Source organism: Eleginops maclovinus, chromosome 15, assembly GCF_036324505.1.
Source record: "Eleginops maclovinus isolate JMC-PN-2008 ecotype Puerto Natales chromosome 15, JC_Emac_rtc_rv5, whole genome shotgun sequence".
NCBI lineage: Eukaryota > Metazoa > Chordata > Actinopteri > Perciformes > Eleginopidae > Eleginops > Eleginops maclovinus.
In genome coordinates, this window is record NC_086363.1 from 11,841,535 (window position 1) to 11,863,128 (window position 21,594).

A 21,594-nucleotide genomic window follows, 5' to 3' on the forward strand; every position below is an offset into this window, starting at 1 on the left:
TTGCGTTGTAACGCTGCCGCCTAGTGGATGAATGGATCAAGTACACCAGCAGAACACCCTCCTTCTGTATCCGGGTCAACGGATAGTAACTGCAGCCACAATGGAGAAAATAGCCGGCATGAGCAATATGCTGCAATTCATGAAATTTATCGGACAGCTGAAAGTAAGACCTCTTCCGAAAGATACTTGTATGGTGATTTGGCCGCTTTTCAAAAATGAACAACACATTACTATAAGCCTGGCCTCACAAAATCGTGTATTGGTGCTACTGGAATGAATACAGTGAGGTAGTGCTTTTAGTCCTTACCAATTTGCAGCTTATCCTTCTTCATTTTCCCGCACACACAACATGTTATATCAACGTGTCACACGATGCTCTGCTGGGACCTCAAGGAGTAACATTAATAATTGCTAATTAACTATATTTGTGTCCTCTGTTTGGTCAAGTATGGTTATCATTATCAAAGCATCAGTACAAAACTTTAAAAGAGTAGGGTTCACCATCATGAAGAAAAAACACAAAACATATTCTCCCTCCCAAGCAACCGCCAATGTTTTGTTGTTACATTTATGTTTTATTCTAAAATGTGCAGTCATACAAACAAATCAATAATGTTATATAGTGAAGCAAGGCAGTATCATCAAACAGAAACTGTCTTTCAAACGAAATCAATAGGCAAATATTTTAGGTTGTTTTTGTCTCTCTTCTGTGCCACTCATTATTAACTCTGTGTTGTTCCCTGCAGAGGGTCCCACGGACCGGCTGGGTGTACAGGGAGGTGCAGAAACCAGAGAGTGTCTCAGACCACATGTACCGCATGGCCATGATGTCTATGACCATCACAGACCCCACAGTGGACAAAGACAGGTGATTCCTTCCCACTGCTTGCACCCAGACCTGGAAGCAACTTCCAAAAGATTAAAAGAGCTAACATTAATTTTACTGAGTAGATTACAGCAGCTCATCAACTGTATATCTTTAAACAGCATACATATTGTTGTCTTTTTCCCTTACTGTCTTTAGATGTATAAAGCTGGCTCTAGTTCATGACATGGCAGAGTGCATTGTGGGAGATATCGCTCCATCAGACAACATCAGTAAAGCTGAGAAACACAGGCGAGAAGAGGCAAGTGACCAGTATCCCAAAACATCTCTGTTTTGCTTAACAGAGTAGTCTGTTAAGGCTTCCATGGCATTTTGAAGTAAACAATGATGTCTTGTATTAAAATACTTATCTCTGTTTGGCTTTCTAATTTCTCCATCTCCCTTCTCTCTTAGGAGGCGATGAGACATCTTTCAGCTCTTCTGCCGGAGGGACTCAAACAGGAGATCTATGGACTCTGGGAGGTAAGCCTCTGCTTTAGTTGAATCTCGTAACCTCATACTTGACAGCAGGAAGTCATGTCCCTTTATAATCATAATTAAACCATTGGGTTTTTGTCGATGCACTTGTGTTCTTCTGCAGGAATATGAAAACCAGAGCAGTGATGAGGCCAAGTTGGTGAAAGAGTTTGACCTCCTGGAGATGATACTGCAGGCTCACGAGTACGAGGAGCTGGAGGGAACGCCGGGAAGACTGCAGGAGTTCTTTGACTCCACCGAAGGTACGTTTATAAATCAGTGTCTCAATTCTTTCCTGGATCTCATCAATTAAGTTGCTCACATTTTTGCACCTGGGAAGGCCTATTTTCTTTAGCGTATAAATATGGAACTAAGCAGTTGTCGAAATTATATTTGAAACAGTTTTTAGATTTGTTTTAAGTCAACAATCCAAAGCTATGATTACACTTTAAAACTGAAATCCGTTTGACCATAAATGACCTTTCCCGGATAATTGAATGTTTCTTTCTTTAGTAATTCAAACTAGATGTATTGTTCATATGTACATTTTTGATTCTCTCAGGTCGTTTCCAGCACCCAGACGTGCTCCAGCTCCTCAGCTCTTTGCATAAAGAGAGAGGAAGTCACATGAGTAAAAAGGATGAAGAAAAGAGCTCTGGGAACATGCAGACGACTGGTGCTGCATCTTCAGACACATCCTGACTCTGAGACATACAAACATTTCCTTAGTGGAGGTACTTTAACACAAAATATGTGTATAAGGACGCACACATACGTCACAAGATCAGATGTCTTCTACAACTCCTCATTTTTCAGGCATTTTTCCTTCAGTACCACTGAGGATGAAAATACTGTCCTGGAAATGCCTTGTATAATTAATACATTATGAAACCTACAAATGCAAAAGCTGCCAGATAATATTCAAAAGCAATAGCTTGGCAAAATGTAACGAAATGTCCTTACAAATCGGTTGGAAAATTACTAAACCCTATATAAATCCCCAGATTCAAATCATCTAAAGGCTTTATTTAATTTTTCCGATCCATTTCATCACATGTTGACATATAGTATACATTTTATTCGGCATATATAACAACATTGGTTATCCATTTACTGTTACACATAATTACTTTGTTTTGGTTGGTTTTATCTTGGTTTCACATTTCTGTCTTCAGTTTGAAACCAGTCACAGTGGTATTTAGTTTGGGTAACAGATCTTTAATATCAATTCATCAGCCATAAAAACAGTTATTTATAATAGTGTGTGATTATTTGTACGCAGATGTCAAACACAATGTTATTTGAATGTCACAGCTTTGATGTTTGCTGTAGTATAAACCTTTGAAAACATCTTATCTGGAGTTCAGTTTGATGTCAACTCAACACAATAAGCACATGTTAAATATTTACTGTAGTTTATTTTCCAATAACAGAACATGCATTACCTCAGTTGTTTTTCTTGCAACACTCTTTCAGTATGTTGACATGCTTACTATTGAACATATTTCATTAAACATGAACCGATCCGGGGATCTTCTCAAACCACGGCAAAAAAACATAAGAGGAACATGAAACGGAGTATATATTGAAACTTGATGTCAAAGTTATGCTGTGGCCACAGAGGCTGTTTAAAATAAAAGAATGTTTTTACACACAAATGAATAAACGTGTTTTTCCTAACATACTCAGTAAAATGATATGTTGTCTCACAGCATTAAACTGTTTGTCCTGCACCAGGAGGTTCAAATAAATCGGTTTAGTAATGTTATTTAGTACATCAGTAAGATGGGCAAAAGGCCACAGAAGTTATTTTAGGGTAAAAATGCATTGTATGCATGTGAGAATCCAGCACTAACGTAACGTACAGCAGTTCAACACAATGTATAGACTGTAACTGTCCATTTTCCAAATAAATAGCCCCCCTTTTAACTGCTAGAGTGAAGATGATAATTCCCAACATAAGTGATTCACCTGATTTTGTGAAACCTCCATGTTGTAGTGAGCCTCGCTGTCAGTATTTCACTATTTAATTTCTTCCTACAGTATACACTCTTTAGTCCTATAGTATGACCAGACTACATATACACTATGTGCCATACGTATGACTGCATTCAAAAAGTTCCTGACCAAAACTGACAGCAATGTGTAGAACAGTAGGCTGCGATTTAAAGCTTTTGCTTGGCCCATAAAATATTTTTTTTGATGCTATAAGAACATTTCAGATCTTTAGTTGGAGTGAAAAATCATTTATACAAGTTTACAAATAATTAGTTCCACCCAGGACTTCTGGGTTGATTCCATCAATATGGGTTATGTACATTTCAAAAACATTTAGTAAAAAGTACAAGGTACTTCAAAATGTAACATAAGAGTATTATCAAAAACGTATTTCTATTAATACCCTAAAAGTGTCGTTTTTGGTATGAAAGTTGTAGTGATGTAGAGTTGAGATACTGTACTGGCTGTTTTCACAAGCTTAGCTGCGTCTCGCCTCGTCTGATCAACGTCTGTGGTATGGAGGTGGCAATACCCTCTGATTGGAGGACACCACACTATAGAAAAAGTCTTTCAACATTACCCAGCTTGGATCTCTTGGTAAAATGTATAACGTTTTTTGGGATTGTTACAAAAGAATGTTCCTGCAAACCGAGTTGAGCTTTGTGTGGAGTGTCTCACTGTGTTTATTAAATTCCTCCACTGCAGTAGGTTTGCTGTTGTGATCTTTTCAAAATAAAAGGCAGACAACTGCTGTTTTGGAATATTTAGGGTAAATTTGGTCCAAACAAGACGTTTCTTAAACTTCCTTTGAAGTATAAGCCTTAAGGGTTGCATCTAGTGTTAGGAGGCTTGATCTCAAACTTGGTTTGTAGAAGCGCCCTAACACGAGGGATCAAATACAGGTGTTCTGTAACATTTCAGTCAGAGTATTTAGAAGATAAGTTCTGCAAAACAGGACTCCCTGGTTTTTGAGTCCAGCCTCACGGTGCCGCTCTATCACGGCCTCTCGGAGCCGTCAGTCAAGTTGTTAGTGGGCGTGTCCTGAGAGCTGGCGTTCGCTGCGGAGGAGAGGACTTCCTCAAAGCTGCCACCTGTCTCTGCACCGCCAACCTTTGTCTGTGGAGGAAGCAGGACAACATTAATACACAGTGTTTTAGAGAAGTGCTTCTTTTTTTTTTACAATGTTTTCCTCCACAAAATACTGTAGAAAACACTCTGGAGTAATTTAGCATTTAAAAATGTTCCAAATGTTAATTAATTAATAATTAATAATAAATGTTAATTAATTAATAATCGAAAACGTTAATAACAATACAGTCAGTCAAAAAGAAAAAATAATATTTGCTCATTGATAAAATAAATCTAATAATCTGATCGTAGTCTTTTTAGTGGCTTTAGTTAAAGGAGTAAGGGTGCCGCTGAGACTGTCTCAGGATCAGTGTGAACATAAATAACCAGCGGGCTTACAGTGAGAGTCAAGAGTGTAAGCTGGTCTGTACACACAGATCACAGTGTGTACCTCTCTCTGCTCCACTTTTTACTTTAAGACACCAAGAGGCAACAACATGACCTGTTTCGCTGCGTGGCTTTCACAGTTTACTACCACAGATCATCAGGTAGTGTACATCCTAGTATTAGTTAGTGTGTCTGTCACCAGGAACAGCAAATGCTCAGTTCGATTGGCTGCAGGTACAATATAAGGAATATGGGCGTATTCCTTTGATACTAGCTTTAGAAAAACAATACACATATTGTTTTTTGGGTTTATTACCACTAATTCACCGCAAATTCTCTCACACACAAACACACTTTTTATTCACCTTGATAGTGGACACTGTAGTCTCGACTTTCTCCTCAAAAGACTTGAAGCTGGGAGAGTTTCTGTAAATAGAATTAAACCATTAATGTATGAAACAATTAGTTACATTTTCTATATTAAAGTACATATTTTGCTTAAATGATTGTATAACAACAATGGTTTATCAGCTTATTTTTCACACATACACTTGTAAAATGTAGGAAAAGGTCATGGGTGTAAAAAAGATCATGCATATCCGATATTCTATTCATTCCAGGTTTCTTATTATGAGTATCATTAAACACATGTCAAAGGAAGGACACATTAAACAGTTTACTTCTATAAAAAAACAACATGTACTTGAAGGTAAAGCCAGGCTATAGAGGAACTTAACGATGAGTGGAAAAACAAACACAGATTGATTCCCTATCAAACACACAGAGCCAGCAGCGCAGTGGTTACCTCATGGTGGGCATGCTCATAGAGTGTCTGATAGAGTAGCTGTCCCCAGAGAGCGTGGTGAGAGAGGAGTTAATCATTAGCACAGGATACACACACACACACACACACGCAAAACCAGAGATAGATAGAGATATCACTGTCTTTAAGCCCTTTCTTTTGACATTGTGCTCATTAGTCAGTCCCAGAGCCTCTCTTGGAGGATGAAATGGATATTAAAAAGGCAATCTGAACACTAGTGTCACTGGAGAGAGTTACAGTAAGGAATGGAGATGTAAGATTTAAGCAAGATTAAACACCCTCACAAGAAAAAGCTGTCTATCTATCTATTACTGTAAAAGAAGAAAATCAATCTGATGATGGGAATAATCATTTTAGAAAGAACAGACCTACACACTGTTGCTTTATATTTTTTAGGGTATATTTTATTTATACATGGGCTTCCTTATTTAGGATTGTTGGATTTCATTGTCACACATATATTTGTCCGTTTGTCTGTGAGGCTACACAAATATTTCTTCCTTTACAAAATGAAAGAATAGAATGATTACGGTGTAGTTTGATTTCAAGAGTGTACCGCATACCCTGATGATTACTGGGATAAAACTAAACTAATTATGGCCAGAATAATCGTCACATTAAACTGTTGTTGTTTGCTTGTAAAACATCATTGAGAGTTTTGAAACCTGCTATGTAAATGTATTGTTATTACTTTTACTATTGTTGTTAAATCCTCCTGTGTCTAACAGCTGGAACAGACAGAAACACATTACATCTATGGTGTATTATGAAAAAGGACTGCAACTCATTCATCATTTTAAATAGCTCATAGTCTCATGTCCTGGCTTAGTTTTGGCACTTTCAAGCAACTTGGGAAAGTTTGTGACAACTAGTTCACATGATTCATTGAGGCCCTTTGTTTGGGCTTATCAGAGAAACTGAAATCGATTAGCGATGATTCTGCACAGCAGCATTTACTCCAGCAGACTGAGCTGACTATCCCACCTGTTAGCGGCATCAGCTGACCGCACCAAATCTATTGAGTTAAGAGTGAGGAGCAACTAGTGTGACATAATCAGCTGTGTGATGCTTACCCTATAGAGTTGGACCTTGGGAAGCATGGAGGGAGAAGGAGAACATTTTTTTCACGATACTTGACAAGGCCTTCTGTCACACTTTCACTTTAGTAGAACATTTATGTTATTTATACACAAAAGAGGGAAGTAAACAACTTCATAGTGGGGAACTTGATTTTACTTCACTATACTTTATCCCACACTTACAGAGATGTGGTTACTAAATGTTCTACTAAAGGTCATCATCGTAAACACACACAAATGCAAACCTAAGCACGCTCACACTTAAAACAAACTCTATATCAGATTGGAGTTTTTTTACTCAATCCAAAAATATCTATGAGATCACACACACACAGAAAGCAGAAATAAGAATAAAGAGCCAGAATTTAAAAGCGAAAAGTGACATAATTAACAGTGTAGGCACCGAAACACTATCCAAAGAGTGGCAAATCTGACTTTTGACTGCACAAATATTTATAACGATACAGTATATTCGCAACGGCTGATATGCTGTATCCATTGAGAAGTTTGAAAATCAGTTGAAAGGCAGTCGAATATTTGATAAGACAAAATGACATGCAAAGAGGACACTTCCCAAAGCAAATACTAACATGCAAAAACTATGCACACCATGATCTATTAACCTCAGGGACGTACCTCCGAGGAAACAGTAACTCTAGACCAACCAGGCTGGAATAACCAAAGATAATGTGTTGGTTCCTTTCTGCATTTTATACTCCAAAAACAGAACACGCAGCACACAGCGGACACAGATCCTACCCTTAAACACTGTCAACACATTACAGTCTCCACAGATGATACGCTCTTTCTGCGCATCACTTGTGTCCCATTTGAAAAAGGTGTCGTAGTGTCAAAAGAAAAAGGACAGATAAACTGTTTGCTCCTACAATACTTGATATTTGTTTGATAACTAAATTCTGGAAGGACCTTTTCTTACACTTCATGTCAATATTATATATTAAACTCACATGCTTAAAACATTTATGGCATCTGCCTTTGAGGCCAAATGATGACACACAATGAAAAGCTACAAATGTCCCGAGTGATGGACAGGGTTGGGTCAGATTACTTTAAAATGTAATCGATTACTGATTTCAAATTACATGGTAATTTTTGTAATCAGTTACGTAATCAGTTGGATTACCAAAAACATGTAACGTAATCTGATTACTTTTAGATTACTTCCACAAGTATGCACCTTTAAAAGACACCGCCACAGAATTGACCAAAGAATTTTCATTTTATTTTTCACTTGATAATTTCATTACATCTATTTTGCTCTTAGTAAAGCTTTATTAACTAAACATATCTTAAAACAGTCAACACATGTTCAACCCATCTGCAAATGAGGGTCAGCAATGAACTGAAGAACTCCCCTTCCCACCCCCTCCCTTCCCACCCCCTCTAGAAACTTTCTGACCTCGTCAGCAACACCACTTCTGACACTGGGATGTTCTGGTCCATAACTGAAGAAATCCTCATCTGACTGCGCAGAATTCCCACTTTCGTTCGCCTCAGGAATTTCATTTGGATCTAGGCGGCTTGCTTCTGATACCAACAGCTGGCGCACATCCTCTCTCTCAGGTTCTGCCAGCCACCACAAACGGAACTGTGGCATTGTTGCTGTTGCAATTTTTGCATCCTGACTGGTGAATGTCTGTGCAAAGCGTTTGTTTTTTTTGCTCTTAGTAAAGCTGTCAGTTTGTTAATTAACTACACATTTTATTAACTAAACATATCTTAAAACAGTCAACACATTTTCAACACATCTGCATATGAATCTTTTTTTTATGAGGGTCAGCACTGAACTGAAGAACTCCCCTTCCCACCCCCTCCCTGCCCCAATCCCCCCTTCCCCAGCCCTCTTCATCCTCCCCCAACCCAAGCCCTCCCATCCCTTACCTCTCACACACAGAATAGATGGAAGAGAGAGAAAAAAAACATCTGCTCATTAATCAAAGGCCACAGAAACAAGTTTCCTATTGTATCTCATCAGTAGCACTTGTTCAAAATGTTCATCTGTCAAGCGGTTCCTCTGGGGTGTAAGGATGTTGCCGCCATGGCTGAAGAGCCGCTCCACAGGTGCACTCGAGGGTAAGATGGTGTTATATTTCAGAAACAGCCTCTTCACCTTTGGAAACTCATTAAGGCAGTCAAGGCTCTTGCTTGTTCCTTCTAGAAACTTTCTGACCTCGTCAGCAACACCACTTCTGACACTGGGATGTTCTGGTCCATAACTGAAGAAATCCTCATCTGACTGCGCAGAATTCCCACTTTCGTTCGCCTCAGGAATTTCATTTGGATCTAGGCGGCTTGCCTCTGATACCAACAGCTGGCGCACATCCTCTCTCTCAGGTTCTGCCAGCCACCACAAACGGAACTGTGGCATTGTTGCTGTTGCAATTTTTGCATCCTGATTGGTGAATGTCTGTGCAAAGCGTTTGTCGATTGCTGCCAGGATGGTGTGAATGGCAGCATTGAAAAAGCGTGTTGAAATTCTCTGTTCATGTAGCTTCTTCTTCAGAGTAAGAAGTGTGGGTATCAGCAGTCCAAAGAAACATTTATGTTCTCCTTGCAGAAGGTCAAGGGCGAAAGAGAGAGGCCTCAGGACCTCTGCATATTCTTTCAAGAAGGCAATCTCATGGGGCAATAACCTGGTAACCTCCAGGCGGTCACAAATTTCCCCTAGCTGTACCTCACTGAAAGACACAACTTTTTGCACTGCATTATATTCGGAGTTCCAGCGTGTGACACATGGAACAATGAATTTCATCTTGCCTATCTCTTCAACTGCTTCAGCAGCCAGTGATGACCTGTGGGTCTTATTCCATAATGCAGAGCATTTGGCCATTGCACTGTTGTAGACTCTACGTGTTGACCCCTGTTTCAAAGCAGTTGTGAGATCCTTTGTTGCGATTAGGTTAAGTGTGTGCGAAGCACACCTTTGATGCGGCGGAAGAAAAAGGTGTACATGCTCATCGGTTTCCTCTGACAGAATGGTGTTAACATCTTCAAAAGTGACTTCTTCTTCTTCTTTATCATCATCATCATTTGCAGAAAATTCTTTGAAGGCTTTAACGAAATTGCTTCCGTTGTCTGTCACTGTTGCTGCTACTTTATGTTCGATGTTGTATGTGGTGTGGATTTCATTTATCTTTGCAGCAATGACATCAAATGTGTGTCTGCCTTTCATTCTGACACAGGCAAGAGCTGCAGATTTCCTGTCCAGCTCACCTTCCTCGATCCAATGGCATGTCATCCCAAAAAAGCTCCTATTAGAAGCTGTCCATATATCAGCAGTTGTGCAGACTGACTGCACTTGTTGTAATTTTGTTTTAAGTTTGTCTTTCATGTTCATGTATTCACTTTGAAGTTTAGCCATCAGTGTCTTTCTGGTCATCACAGTTTTCCCCCCACTTAATCCCTCAATAAGTCCTTTAAATGCTGGTTCTTCCAGTATGCTAAAGGACTGGACATCATCCACGATGAAGGTTAACATAAGTGAGTTAACCTTGGATTGTGAAATGTTGCTCTGAAATTGTGTGAGCCTCGCCTGCTTTTCTTTAGGTGGTCCAGTCTGTTGTTGATCTGTTGTGTCCAGCTCAGGCCTCTTCTCATACTTTCCAGCATGCTTTTAACTGAAACTAATCACACAAGGAAAAAAATTTTGATTTTTCTATGTTAACATAATTGAGAGTTTTGATAACCTCTAATTATATTCATTGCTTATATGACTTTTACTATTGTTTGATTAAACCTCTGTGTTTAACGCTGGAACAGACAAACAATTATCTATGGTGTATTATGAAAGGACTGCATCATTCTCATTTTAATAGCCATAGTCATGTTCTGGCTTGTTTGACACTTGGTGAAGAATTGAAGTTAGTGACAACTAGTTCACACGATTGCATTGAGCCGGTGCTGGCTTATCATGGGAAGAACTGAAATCGTTAGGTGATTCTCACACACAATTTGATCGGCAGACGCTGCTGACCATCTGTTACGCGTGCTACGCACTCAATCATGATTAAGAGTGAGAGCAATAATGGACAAATCAGCTGGTGATTACCAATAAGTTGGACCTGAGCATGGGGGAAGAGAACATTTTTTTCAGTACTTGACAGGCCTTCTGCACACTTTCACTTTAGTGACTTTAGTTATTATCACTAAAGAGGGAGTGAAATCAACTTTGGGGACTGGTTGTCACACAGCATATTATCCTAAACTTACAGAGATGGTTACTAATGTATATAAGTATCATCGTAACACACACATGCAAACTAAGCTCGCTACACACTCTTAAGACAAATCTATATCAGATTGGAGTTTGTTTTATCAATCAAAATATACGTGAGAATCACACACACACAGAAAGAGGAGTAAGATAATAGTGTCGTTAAGCGAAAAGTGACATAATTAACTAGTGTAGGCCGATAACACTATCTAAACTTTAGATTGCCCTCTGTTAGATTCTAAGAGTGGCAATCTGACTTTTGATGAACATATTTATAACGCTGACAGTATATTCGTACAGCTGATTTGCTGTACCATTGCAGAAGTTTGAACAGTTGAAGGCATCGAATTTGATAAGACAATGACATCCAAAGAGTAATTCCAAAATGCAATATTACAGCAAAAACTAGCACATGATTATTACCTCAGGGGACGTACCTCAGAGGAAACGAACGTCTGACCAATCCAGGCTGGATAACAAGATAATTGATTGTACCTTTCTGTTTTAGTCCCAAAAACAAACACAGCACATGAGTGGACACAGATGCTACTAAACAATGCAAACATTTCAAAGTTCAAGATGTACGTCTTTTGCGCTCACTGAGTCCCATAAAAAGTTTCGTTAGTGTCAAAAGAAAAGGAACAGATAAACTTGCCCACAAATTGATATTTTGTTGATAACTAAATTGACGACTTTCTTATCATGTCAATTTATAATTAACATACATGCTTGAATTTTTGGCAATCTGCCTTGAGTCTCCAATGATGACACACAATGAAAAGCTACAAATGTCCCGAGTGATGATAAGGAGCAACAGAACCACATCCTCAAGCTTCTCTCTTCACCATACACACATGCTCCATTTATTTCACACAGGACAATTCAGGCTGGCTCACACACTTGTGTTGACTCTCAGTGTCTCTGACAGGAGAGACAGAAGAAGAGAGGGAGAGTGAGGAGTAGGAGGAGGAGGAGGACAGACTCTGCCTCCGGCCCTTCAGCTCTACAGAAAGCAGCTTACTGAGGGTTTACATAATCTCAATTCTCCCTGAGCTGGTTAGAGCAAAGAGTCAAAAATCTCAGAGAGAAAGGGATGGATAGCACAAATAAAAAGTGTCTGTGAATTTTATAAAAGTAGAAATGAGTTATTGGTGAATTTGAGGCCGGGTTATGATGGGTTTGGATATAGAAATGTTGGAGTAAAACATGTTTTTTGCTACAAAAGACACATTGTCTGACCGAGTGAGACGATGAGTAAGCTAACAGCAACTATCAAAAAATGACCAACTTCAGAGAAAAACAGAATACTTAATTTATCCCAGAGGAGAGTGGGTTTAGTGAAGGTTGCTCCATTTTAGAATTACATGGATGATATAAGGTAGGAAAAGGCACTTAAATATCTAGTATTTATCTACTTAAATGTAGAATATTTAAATGTATATAAACATATGTGTATATATATAAGTTAAAACCAGAATGTGCAACAAAAAGAGAAAATAATATAAATAAATAAAAAATAAAGATATTTATATAAAAGGAGAAAAAAAATAAAACAACTTATAAATGCACTCAAATATATCATATACATAAATATTATATTTATGAAATAGTAATATTAATATAAATATAAGATGTGCAATACAAATATCAAATAAATAGAGATATTTATACAAACAAGTTAAACGTTTAATAAAAGAGAAAATAAAATGTATATAAACATGAGAAATTAAGGTAGGCAAAGTGAAAGTTAAAGAGGTTTGTGTCATCAGTATTTGAGGGACGATCTTGTGTATATATTAAACACCACTGTTTACCTCATGTCCCCAAACTTCCTGGTGATGGCGCTGCCCAGCGTGCTGAAGGCGGCTGTGGTTTTCAGTCCGGCTGTGGACAGCGTCTCTGAGGTCTTCTTATAGCTGAAAAAATTCAAACATGCATACAGAATATATCATAACTCTTCTCTTCACACATGCATGCACTGACCTTTTCCAGAGGCAGATTAAGACTATTTAGATCATTATTACCATCTTAATCACAGGCAATAAAACCCACATAAATTGTTTTAAAATCTTCTTAATTATCACCAAATGTATATCATCGAGTGGTTCCATTTTAAACAGGGTGGCCCTCAACCCTTTTTCAAACTTACAACCCATTTCAATTCCTATTTCCTATCAGGTGTCTATATATAATTGAGCTTTCATGTCTTTTTCAAAGTTCTGGTGGTGTGTTGACCTATTCATTAACATATTCATCTTGGACCCAGTTTCTCTAGCATCTTACACTCCTGCGGCCACACTGGTCCATTATAGATGAGGACGGCGACCGTGTGTAAAGTGATCTTCAGGTTGAAATGTAACTGAATAAGAAGCGAGGCCTCTGGAGAATATCCCCTTGCTCTGTTCTGTCTCTTGCTGCATGAGCTCATAGCGGATGGTCTGAGGAGGGTAGTAGATGGATATGTCCGACTAAACAGTTAAAAAAGTCATGACGTGTTCAGCTAATGGTTAGCCTTTAGCAGTGTGTGGCCATTTGATGAGATTTTAATCTGGTTTATGATGTCTGTTACAATGAGTGCAACAAAAACACTGTAGCTAGGAGCAGAGGTTTATGTCTTTTTAATTGGGTTTGTGATATCTGCATTAATAACAGATTTAGAAGTAAGATTTCATTGGCTGTTCAAAAACAGAACTCCCTGCTCTTTGTGTGTGTTTGTCTTTTAAATATAATCTATGTTGACAGTAAACGGAGAAGCCATTATTTTAGGTGCTGCAGACACAAACACAGATCTCCCCTTCACTTCAAATCAAAACCTGCTAACGCTACCTCTTCCAGAAGTCGTACACACACATTAACTCACGCTGTGGACGTCTGCATGTCGTGCCATCCTTTACTGAAGTTGTTCCTGAGCTCGCTCAGAGAACCTATGCCAAGTTTCTGTTTGAGCTCTGCGTGCTGCTTCTCTTTGGAAGACAAAACCTGCCGCAACGTACTGATCTCCTCCTCCAGCTGGAAACACAAACAGACAAAGAGTCACTTAACAGATAAGCATCTCTTTGCCTTCTTTATATACTATCAACAGTTCTTCAGTGTGTGCTTGAGAATGGACAAGTGTGAGCATACTTTAACTAGCTGTTGCTGGATCTCCTCTCTCTCCTCCTCAGTTAAGAAGGAGTTGTTCAGGTTGATTTCGGAGGCCATGTCTTCGTCAGCCTCTCTCAATGGCTCGGAGTCCAAAAACCCTGAATAAAATACACAAGTTTTGAGAGATACATTAAAACCTCTGTAAAATAGTGAAAGAAACACAAACTGGAAAAGACAGAAGGCAGGAATATCTATGACTGAAAGTAATTATTTTATTTAAAACTTTCACCAGTTCACCTTCTGAACAGATTGCACTTAACCCCAAGTAAAAACACAGAACATCCTATATTTCTCCAGTGTTTTGGAAATATTCCGTATAATTTATAGCATAAATATGCATCTGCTCCTGGAATCAGATGCAGGGATGTTGTCAAGAATATTGGCATGTTCTTGTACAGATGCTCTTAATAAGTAGCTGTGATATGTAATGTAATATATTAAATGTCTAAATGTCCTTCTGTCTTTCTTTCTGTCTGTCTGTCTCCATGTCTGAATGCGTGTGTCTGACAGTTATGTAATCTGTGGCGGCAGGCTGCAGAGCTCTAATCTGGATTAACTCTTGTGGATTATTTTGCTGTGGGAAACTACAGACTGCGACACACACACAAACAAACAAAATGCTGTTGATGCAGTGGGGACAGATTGACTTTAAAAGTTGCAATCTTGGATTTGAGTTGAAACAACATTTTAAAAAGCATGTCTTGCCTTTGCCCATTACAATGACTCTAATAAAACCATGGGATGAAAACCAATCTGCTCAAGCAGTATTCACACGATATTCCCAACAGCAATTATGGGCTCCTGAAGTCCTGCGAATAAATTACCCTTTTGCTTTATGGGTTAAACTAATAAGCATTATAATACAATTCTGCCCTGCTAATAGTACCTCTGTCCCTTTGAACATTATTTTCATTATTTTCTGGAATTTCCATTGGTTTAGTTGTAATATCCTCTAAATATAATTATTATTATTATTGTTCATGCAGTCTCAAGAAACGGTTACCCACACACACTGATAATGCTAAACTAAACCACAACATACACTTCCAAGAAAAATGTAAAAATGAAAAAAATGTCTCTGTTTGCAACTTTCACCTGGAGGAAGGAAGCCGAGTCACACTTTCAGTTAAGCTGCATCAGCTCACTCTTACATATGACGTAGCGGGAAAAAATTGAATTTCGTTCTTCATGACTATATATTCTGCCATTAGCGATTGAAGGCAAAGTGTGAGGCCTTTTCACGTTAACACCGTTCCTGTGTGATCAGCCTTGTAATTTTGCAGGATATTTGTGGAATCCAGGTACCACACAGCACCAGGCAACAGCAGGATAGCACTGTACACACAACCCAAGAGATGCAAACAGAACAAGGTACTTGTGATGTCACCTGTGTTTGTAGTGGAAATGTTTACAGAAGGATAACTGTACCTGCTGTGAGGTGTCCTCTCTCTTGACGAGGCAGCATTATATGACAGGTAAGGACAGTGTGAGGTTAGTGTAGACTGGTACAAAAAAAACTACCTTTGTCCACTCACTATAACAACATTTTGGTGACAGTTTTCTTTAAAAGGCACTCAGCACTACAAGCAGTACACACATGAACACACACAGATTGCAGCACTACACACCAGTACAAGGTCTTTCTATAGTATGGGGCTATTTCTGTATCACAGCGTCAGGACAACAACATTTTTAACCCCTCTGTGGCTAGATGGAAATGGAAGCTTCTCATGTCTACTAAAGTGCATGGAGAACTCAGATCACTCACATGTTGTTTTTAATATTCAAACACACATGAGAAGACCTTTGAATACTTTCTACCAGTCTAAATTCAGTATTATAGGAGGAAGACAATTGACAAGTAAACATTAACTCTTTTATTAGTTCACTTAACAAAAACACAAAAAAATCAAGACAGATTTTCTTTAAGGGAGGCAGGTTTCCTTTAAGGTATGTTTAGCTAACACAAGTTGTCTGTAGATAACGCAGTATTCCTTTGACTAGCACTGGTTTTGTAGTAGCTAAAGCAGTATTCCTTTGACTAGCACTGGTTTTGTAGTAGCTAATGCAGTATTCCTTTGACTAGCGCTGGTTTTGTTGTAGCTAAGCAGTATTCCTTTGACTAGCGCTGGTTTTGTTGTAGCTTACGCAGTATTCCTTTAACTAGCGTTGGCTTTGTTGTAGCTTACGCAGTATTCCTTTAACTAGCGTTGGTTTTGTTGTAGCTTACGCAGTATTCCTTTGACTCACGTTGGTTTTGTTGTAGCTAACGTAGTATTCTTCTGGCTAGCGTTGGTTTTGTTGTAGCTAACGTAGTATTCATTTGGCTAACGCAGGTTTTCTTGTAGCTAAGGCAGGTTTCTTTTTAGCCAGTAAATTGTTACTAAATGTATAGGAAATTCCGAAAACACTAAATAAAATTGCACTTTACATTAAGTTATTTGGCTATTAGAATCCAATGCAGTGTGTCTGTGTGTTAGAGCGCCTATCAAGGGTCTGACAGGCAACAAAGGCAAAGTGTGTAAGCCACTTTTACATCAATGGATGGTGCAGGAACCTTTTAATCTAGAAAACATGTTACAGTACAAACAGGTTAAGGAAAGATTATGGTCACATTAAAATAAAACCACAATAATATGAAATGTTGGTTTTAAGAGATCCCCCCTGTCATTTGTAAGATACCGTGATACATTGCCACGGCATTGCCAATTGTCAGGAATGTGAAAAATGCTGAAAGAAGTTAATGATCCCAGTCATGGTTCACTGCATGAAATCGGTTAGATACAAAGTAAGCTCTGACCCTGAGCCTCTACTAAACTGGGGGGTGGATCAATGAGAATGTTACGGTCAGGTTTCACAGGGAGGCAACCGTGGCACAAGGGGATTATTCAGTATCTTGTGATTGTAAGTATATTGATTATTCTTCACCATATTTGACAACTGCATTGCTTCTAAACGTGCCCAAATATCAACAATATTAACTGAGGCCAGCCCTATCAGGAAATGTTAACCAGACTCCAAAAATAAGGGCTTTTGCTTACATTATAAGGCTTTTGCATTTTTATTTGTGTAGTTTAATTAGGATGTATTCTGTGCTTTTTGTTCAATAAGGCCCAACATAACAGATTAAAGCCTGATCCACACTAAATCCTTTTTTAAGTTCTTGGTTGACCTAAGAGTGGTTAAAAATGATGAAAAGTCTACCTGAATTTGCCAATAAAAACAAGCCGCCATATGACCAAATGAAGCTCAGAAGACTCTGTGTCTTCAGTGGCAGCTATAGCTCTACAGGTTCCCACAGAGGTCAGGTATGTGGAGAAGTAAATGTTCAACTAGAGAGGCAAAACATTTTCTAACTCTATGGGCTCTAATCTACATCCCTCTTCACCTGTGCTGTCCAGTTGCATACCCCAAGAGGAGGACATGACCCAGTTGTCAGAGTGGGAGGCTGATGTCTGACCCCACTGATCGTTCCCTGACGGTGAAGTACTACCCCATTCTGTCGGGTTTTCACCGTTTTGAGCCAATGGAGCCAGGTCGTCATCATACGACCTCCTTTTAACCGATTCCTCACCAGAGAGGTTAAACATGCCCTGATTCAAACCTGAGCAAAGTTACAGTTAGAAAGAGTATCTTAGATTCAACCTAAAGTGCTTTATTCATCTCATTTTCTAACTGAAAAGTCCTCTTTTAGCAATGTTTTAGCTTAACTGACAAAAACCCCCCCCCAAAAAAACAGGAAGTGTCATTGAAAGGGAAGTCTCAGCTTCTGGTTAAAGTCATGAATTAATCATTTGTTGCTGGGAAGAATAATCCTTTAGTGCCTACAGATACAAACTGATTTTTGTACATTCAGATACCCCTCTATTCTGTTTTCAATCTGCCTCCTTGGGCTCTATTAAATAATAGCCCTGCTTCACAGTAAGTCCAATTAATTTAAACCATGTGTTAAGTCACTCGAGAAGGTTCAATTCATCTTAATTTATTAACAACCTCTGGCTAGCATAAACTACTTTTCCTCTAAGTTATGAAAATATGTTATAATATTCTAATACTTAAGGACCACACTCTCTCACTCTCCAGAATAGTTTCAGTTGAATCCACACCAAATCACATCAGGAATCTATTGATGCCGTATTAAAGGACGCTATGCAGTTTTCTCCAAGACACCCAGTCAGTGATGTCACGGTGCTGTGCTCTGTGTGCAGCAGCATTATAGTGGTGCAGGAATGAGTCCTAACCCAGGAAGATGTGATAGCATTTTAGTACTTCCAGCTTCCCTCGTCTCAAATTCGATATTTTTTGAATGAGTTTTGGTTTGAGGAATTCATATCTGTGGTTAAAACAAGGTTGTTTTGTTCTACAACATAAAATATATCAGTAAATACCCCACGTGTGAATGTCTAAAGTTTCTAAGCATCATAAAAACAGTGACAAGTGACCATCATGTCATCATGCTGACACAAAGGGTTGGTGACGTGAAGTCATGTGACCGTGATGTAGTTCCTTTGTAGCCTGACGTTAGCTTTTTACTTCTGAATATTGCATTTACGCTTCAACTATTGTACAATCATAATCATGTTTGCCACAGATCCTTTTTTCTGCAAAATTTCAATGGCAAAATCCCATTGGCTTTGGACGAGGGAAACCTGGCGATGCTAACTTCAGGGTCACCCCACAACAGGACATTATCACTCTATTTAGCACCCTGTGATTCAGTGTGGATTTACCTTTTGTTTTTCTATCTTTGGAGAGTTGATTCTTACCCTGCTCTCCCTCCTGTGAGGCCGAGTTAACCCATTCCTCTCCAGGACCCATGCTGCCCCAGTCCACCACTGCTCCATTCAGAACATCAGAGTACAACTCTGCCGCAGAGCAAGGCAGCAGGGCGAGAGGAGACAAGACAACGGGTTAAACACACATGCACAAACACACACACACACACACACACACACACACACACACACACACACAGCACCCATCTTGAGGGGTTTGGTGTTTCTCCGGTGTCCATCCCAGCCCTGTCAGTAACTTGATAACAGAGAGGTCTGTTTCGTTACTTAACTGACTCTGCATTTGCTCAGGAACAGGAAGTCTGACGTTTGACCCTTAGTGGCACAGATCTTGTAGCTGTTAGAACAAGATTTAACAGATTCCTGCTAATAAAAAAAAAAAAAACAAGCCAGGGAGAAATCTGTACCACAGAGATGCCAATGAGATCATTCGGAACAATTAAGCAGGAATATCCGATGTTATCTGGCATGTTCTCTGGTTTATGATGAAATCTCATTACACATCCCCCAGTACTGCAGGAGGAAGCAGACCAGCGTCAGTGCAACAATGATTTCCTTCTTTTTAACTTCTGCATTCATGCTAAAACACGCTTTCAGGGAAGAAAAGGTCACAGATTTCAGAACAATACACAAACATGACTGCTGGAAAGGTGAAAGAAATATGATCTTTGAAATTAATTTCAGTCGGGCCACATTTAGTAAAACAATACTGATGAATAAGCATTATTTTAGCAGGTCGAATCAGGTGATGATCCCTTTTCTACAATAGCTCAAATAGCACAGTCTGGCTTAACTGATTAAAAACCTTGGATATACATTTTTACACTCCCCTTCTTTGCTCTCTTAGCTACTCTCCCCCCCTTTCTTTTTGTCTGGGGCTAAATACCTCTGGTCACAAGACTCTCATTTGGCCCCCTGGTCATGTGGCTATGCTAAATCAAAGGCCTGGGGATGGTCATATGGCTGCAAAATCAATTGATGCTAAACTGGAGGCCAAGTTGCAGTTTGGCCAAACAGCAACAATACTGTACATATATATAAACCTATGTTTCCATACATATTCAAGACCTTAAACTGTAAATACTCCTTTAAAAAAAGTGGATTATAAACATCTGGGATATTTTTACAGTCTATAATTCCCTTATAGATGGAAATCATTATGTTCTTAAAGTTTCATGGAAACGTTTTTTGTCAACTCCAGCCTCCAACTCTGCACACAATACCCTGCCAACATCCAGGTAGCAACACAATTATACCTGCTATGCAAAGTAATGCAATAAACTACCTGCAAAAGCAAACACTACCTTTATCCCACCTCACGGACGTGGGAGTCATTGCCCTACTTGAATACTTATGTCTTTAAGATTGAAAATCCCATTCCACAGTAAAACAGCAACATGCCTCGAAAAAAGTGAAGCTACCACTTGTTTCAAACATTTGCATAGGAGGCTGAATTTGAATGTATATAAGGAGTATGGAAATTATTCCTGTGCAGATATCATAACAATTCGCAACAACGCCTTTTACATCCAGCAGTACAACAGCACAAATACCACCCTCTATATTTATGTCACAATTGTGGGCCTATAATAAACTCCAATATCATAAAGAGGTTACATGTCCTTCAAAAAAAGTATTACTATAAACACCCTTTACCATAGATTTGCATGGTTCAAAGCAAGCAAAGATGCAGGTGTCTAGTAAAGGACACTAAATGTGTGCATTAGAGAACCAGAAAGCCCCTGACACAGGAAACAGTATCCAGCTGCAAGACTTACTTTGGTCTAGACTCTAGAGTTTCCATGAAGTCTTAAATAAACAGTACCACAGACCTACAGCACACTGGCCAACTGTACTTGTGATATTTCCTTCCTTAACCAGCCCTTCAGAAAGAGCTGACCCTGAAAGCAGCATATGAATGGCACGTTTGTGAAATCAACATTGAAACTGAACTAGAAACGCTACATGCCAGTTTATAAGGCATTATATGCTTATTTAAAAGTGCATGCGCATACATAATGGCCCCAAAAGTGTCGCGCGACATTTCTTTAGATTAGTCCGATATTTTATTTAAGAATTCCGCTCCTTTAAACCTCCATAGTGGCGTGTGCAGAGAGCGCAGCCTCATTATCAGATCAACAGCAAACAACCAAGAAACGCAGCGATTGTTTTTAAGTTTCGTCTGGGAATAAAGAGCAGACTGAAACATGGCGCGTCACACACTCACCTTGTTGTCTGGTCTCCATCAGACAGCCAGGTCCACTCCGCAGAATATCCTCCCGAGACAAGACAAGGCAGCACGCGCAGCAGCCGCCGTCAGGTCAATAGTGTTTACTGGAGCTTCCTTGGATGTCACGCGCTGGGCGGCGGATCAAAGAGCTCGAGCCAATGGCCTCGCGCTTCTTTAATTCACTTACCGGACATATTTCCTGTTGGGGAAATGAGCACAGTGGACACAAAAACATACTGTATAATCAATTTAGAAAAAATAATGAATGAATAATGATGGGTTTGTCAGGGATGGAGGAACATCATTTAATTAAGTAAAATAACTATAACTGAAAACTTAACAGTGTAGAAATAAATAAAATAAAAATCTTGAAGCAAATAATGATGCTATAAAAACGTGTTAAAACAAAAGTTAATACTCTTCAAAAGTGAGAGTCAGTTTAATTTAAGTGCAGCAGAGAAAAGTTACTGTGTAATCTAAGTACAAATTATAAAGT

General features: G+C 39.0%; 2 protein-coding genes across 8 annotated transcripts; one reads left to right on the top strand and one right to left on the bottom strand.

Moving 5' to 3' along the window:
- Positions 1 to 14: 14 nt before the first annotated feature.
- On the top strand, positions 15 to 3,655 carry hddc2 (HD domain containing 2). The gene is made up of 6 exons (XM_063902313.1): positions 15 to 163; positions 747 to 868; positions 1,025 to 1,127; positions 1,280 to 1,348; positions 1,467 to 1,605; positions 1,905 to 3,655. The coding sequence occupies exons 1-6, from the start codon at positions 32 to 34 to the stop codon at positions 2,042 to 2,044; spliced, it is 705 nt and encodes a 234-aa protein (XP_063758383.1). The 5' UTR covers positions 15 to 31; the 3' UTR covers positions 2,045 to 3,655.
- On the bottom strand, positions 2,741 to 21,268 carry tpd52l1 (tpd52 like 1). 7 transcript variants are annotated; one of them, XM_063902305.1, is made up of 12 exons: positions 21,096 to 21,268; positions 18,842 to 18,940; positions 17,464 to 17,679; positions 15,504 to 15,524; positions 14,055 to 14,173; positions 13,792 to 13,940; positions 12,746 to 12,847; positions 7,334 to 7,366; positions 6,692 to 6,706; positions 5,601 to 5,639; positions 5,161 to 5,221; positions 2,741 to 4,456 (listed from the first exon to the last, which is right to left on the bottom strand). In XM_063902305.1, exons 1-12 carry the CDS (start codon positions 21,112 to 21,114, stop codon positions 4,337 to 4,339), a joined length of 993 nt encoding a protein of 330 aa, XP_063758375.1. In that variant the 5' UTR covers positions 21,115 to 21,268; the 3' UTR covers positions 2,741 to 4,336. The 7 variants fall into 7 exon arrangements, with proteins under 7 accessions (XP_063758375.1, XP_063758376.1, XP_063758380.1 ...); XM_063902306.1 differs by lacking the exon at positions 7,334 to 7,366 and having other exon boundaries at positions 21,096 to 21,267; XM_063902310.1 differs by lacking the exon at positions 17,464 to 17,679 and having other exon boundaries at positions 18,806 to 18,940; positions 21,096 to 21,264.
- Positions 21,269 to 21,594: the final 326 nt, after the last annotated feature.

Coding starts and splice junctions, on each gene's coding strand:
- hddc2 (XM_063902313.1), top strand. CDS start 32: ATGGATCAAGTACACCAGCAGAACACCCTCCTTCTGTATCCGGGTCAA. Junction 1,128..1,279: donor AGAAACACAGGCGAGAAGAG/GCAAGTGACCAG, acceptor CTTCTCTCTTAG/GAGGCGATGAGACATCTTTC. Junction 1,349..1,466: donor AGATCTATGGACTCTGGGAG/GTAAGCCTCTGC, acceptor GTTCTTCTGCAG/GAATATGAAAACCAGAGCAG.
- tpd52l1 (XM_063902305.1), bottom strand. Junction 14,174..15,503: donor GAGAGGACACCTCACAGCAG/GTACAGTTATCC, acceptor TATTTTATTCAG/GGTTTTTGGACTCCGAGCCA. Junction 4,457..5,160: donor CTACAGTGTCCACTATCAAG/GTGAATAAAAAG, acceptor CTTCCTCCACAG/ACAAAGGTTGGCGGTGCAGA.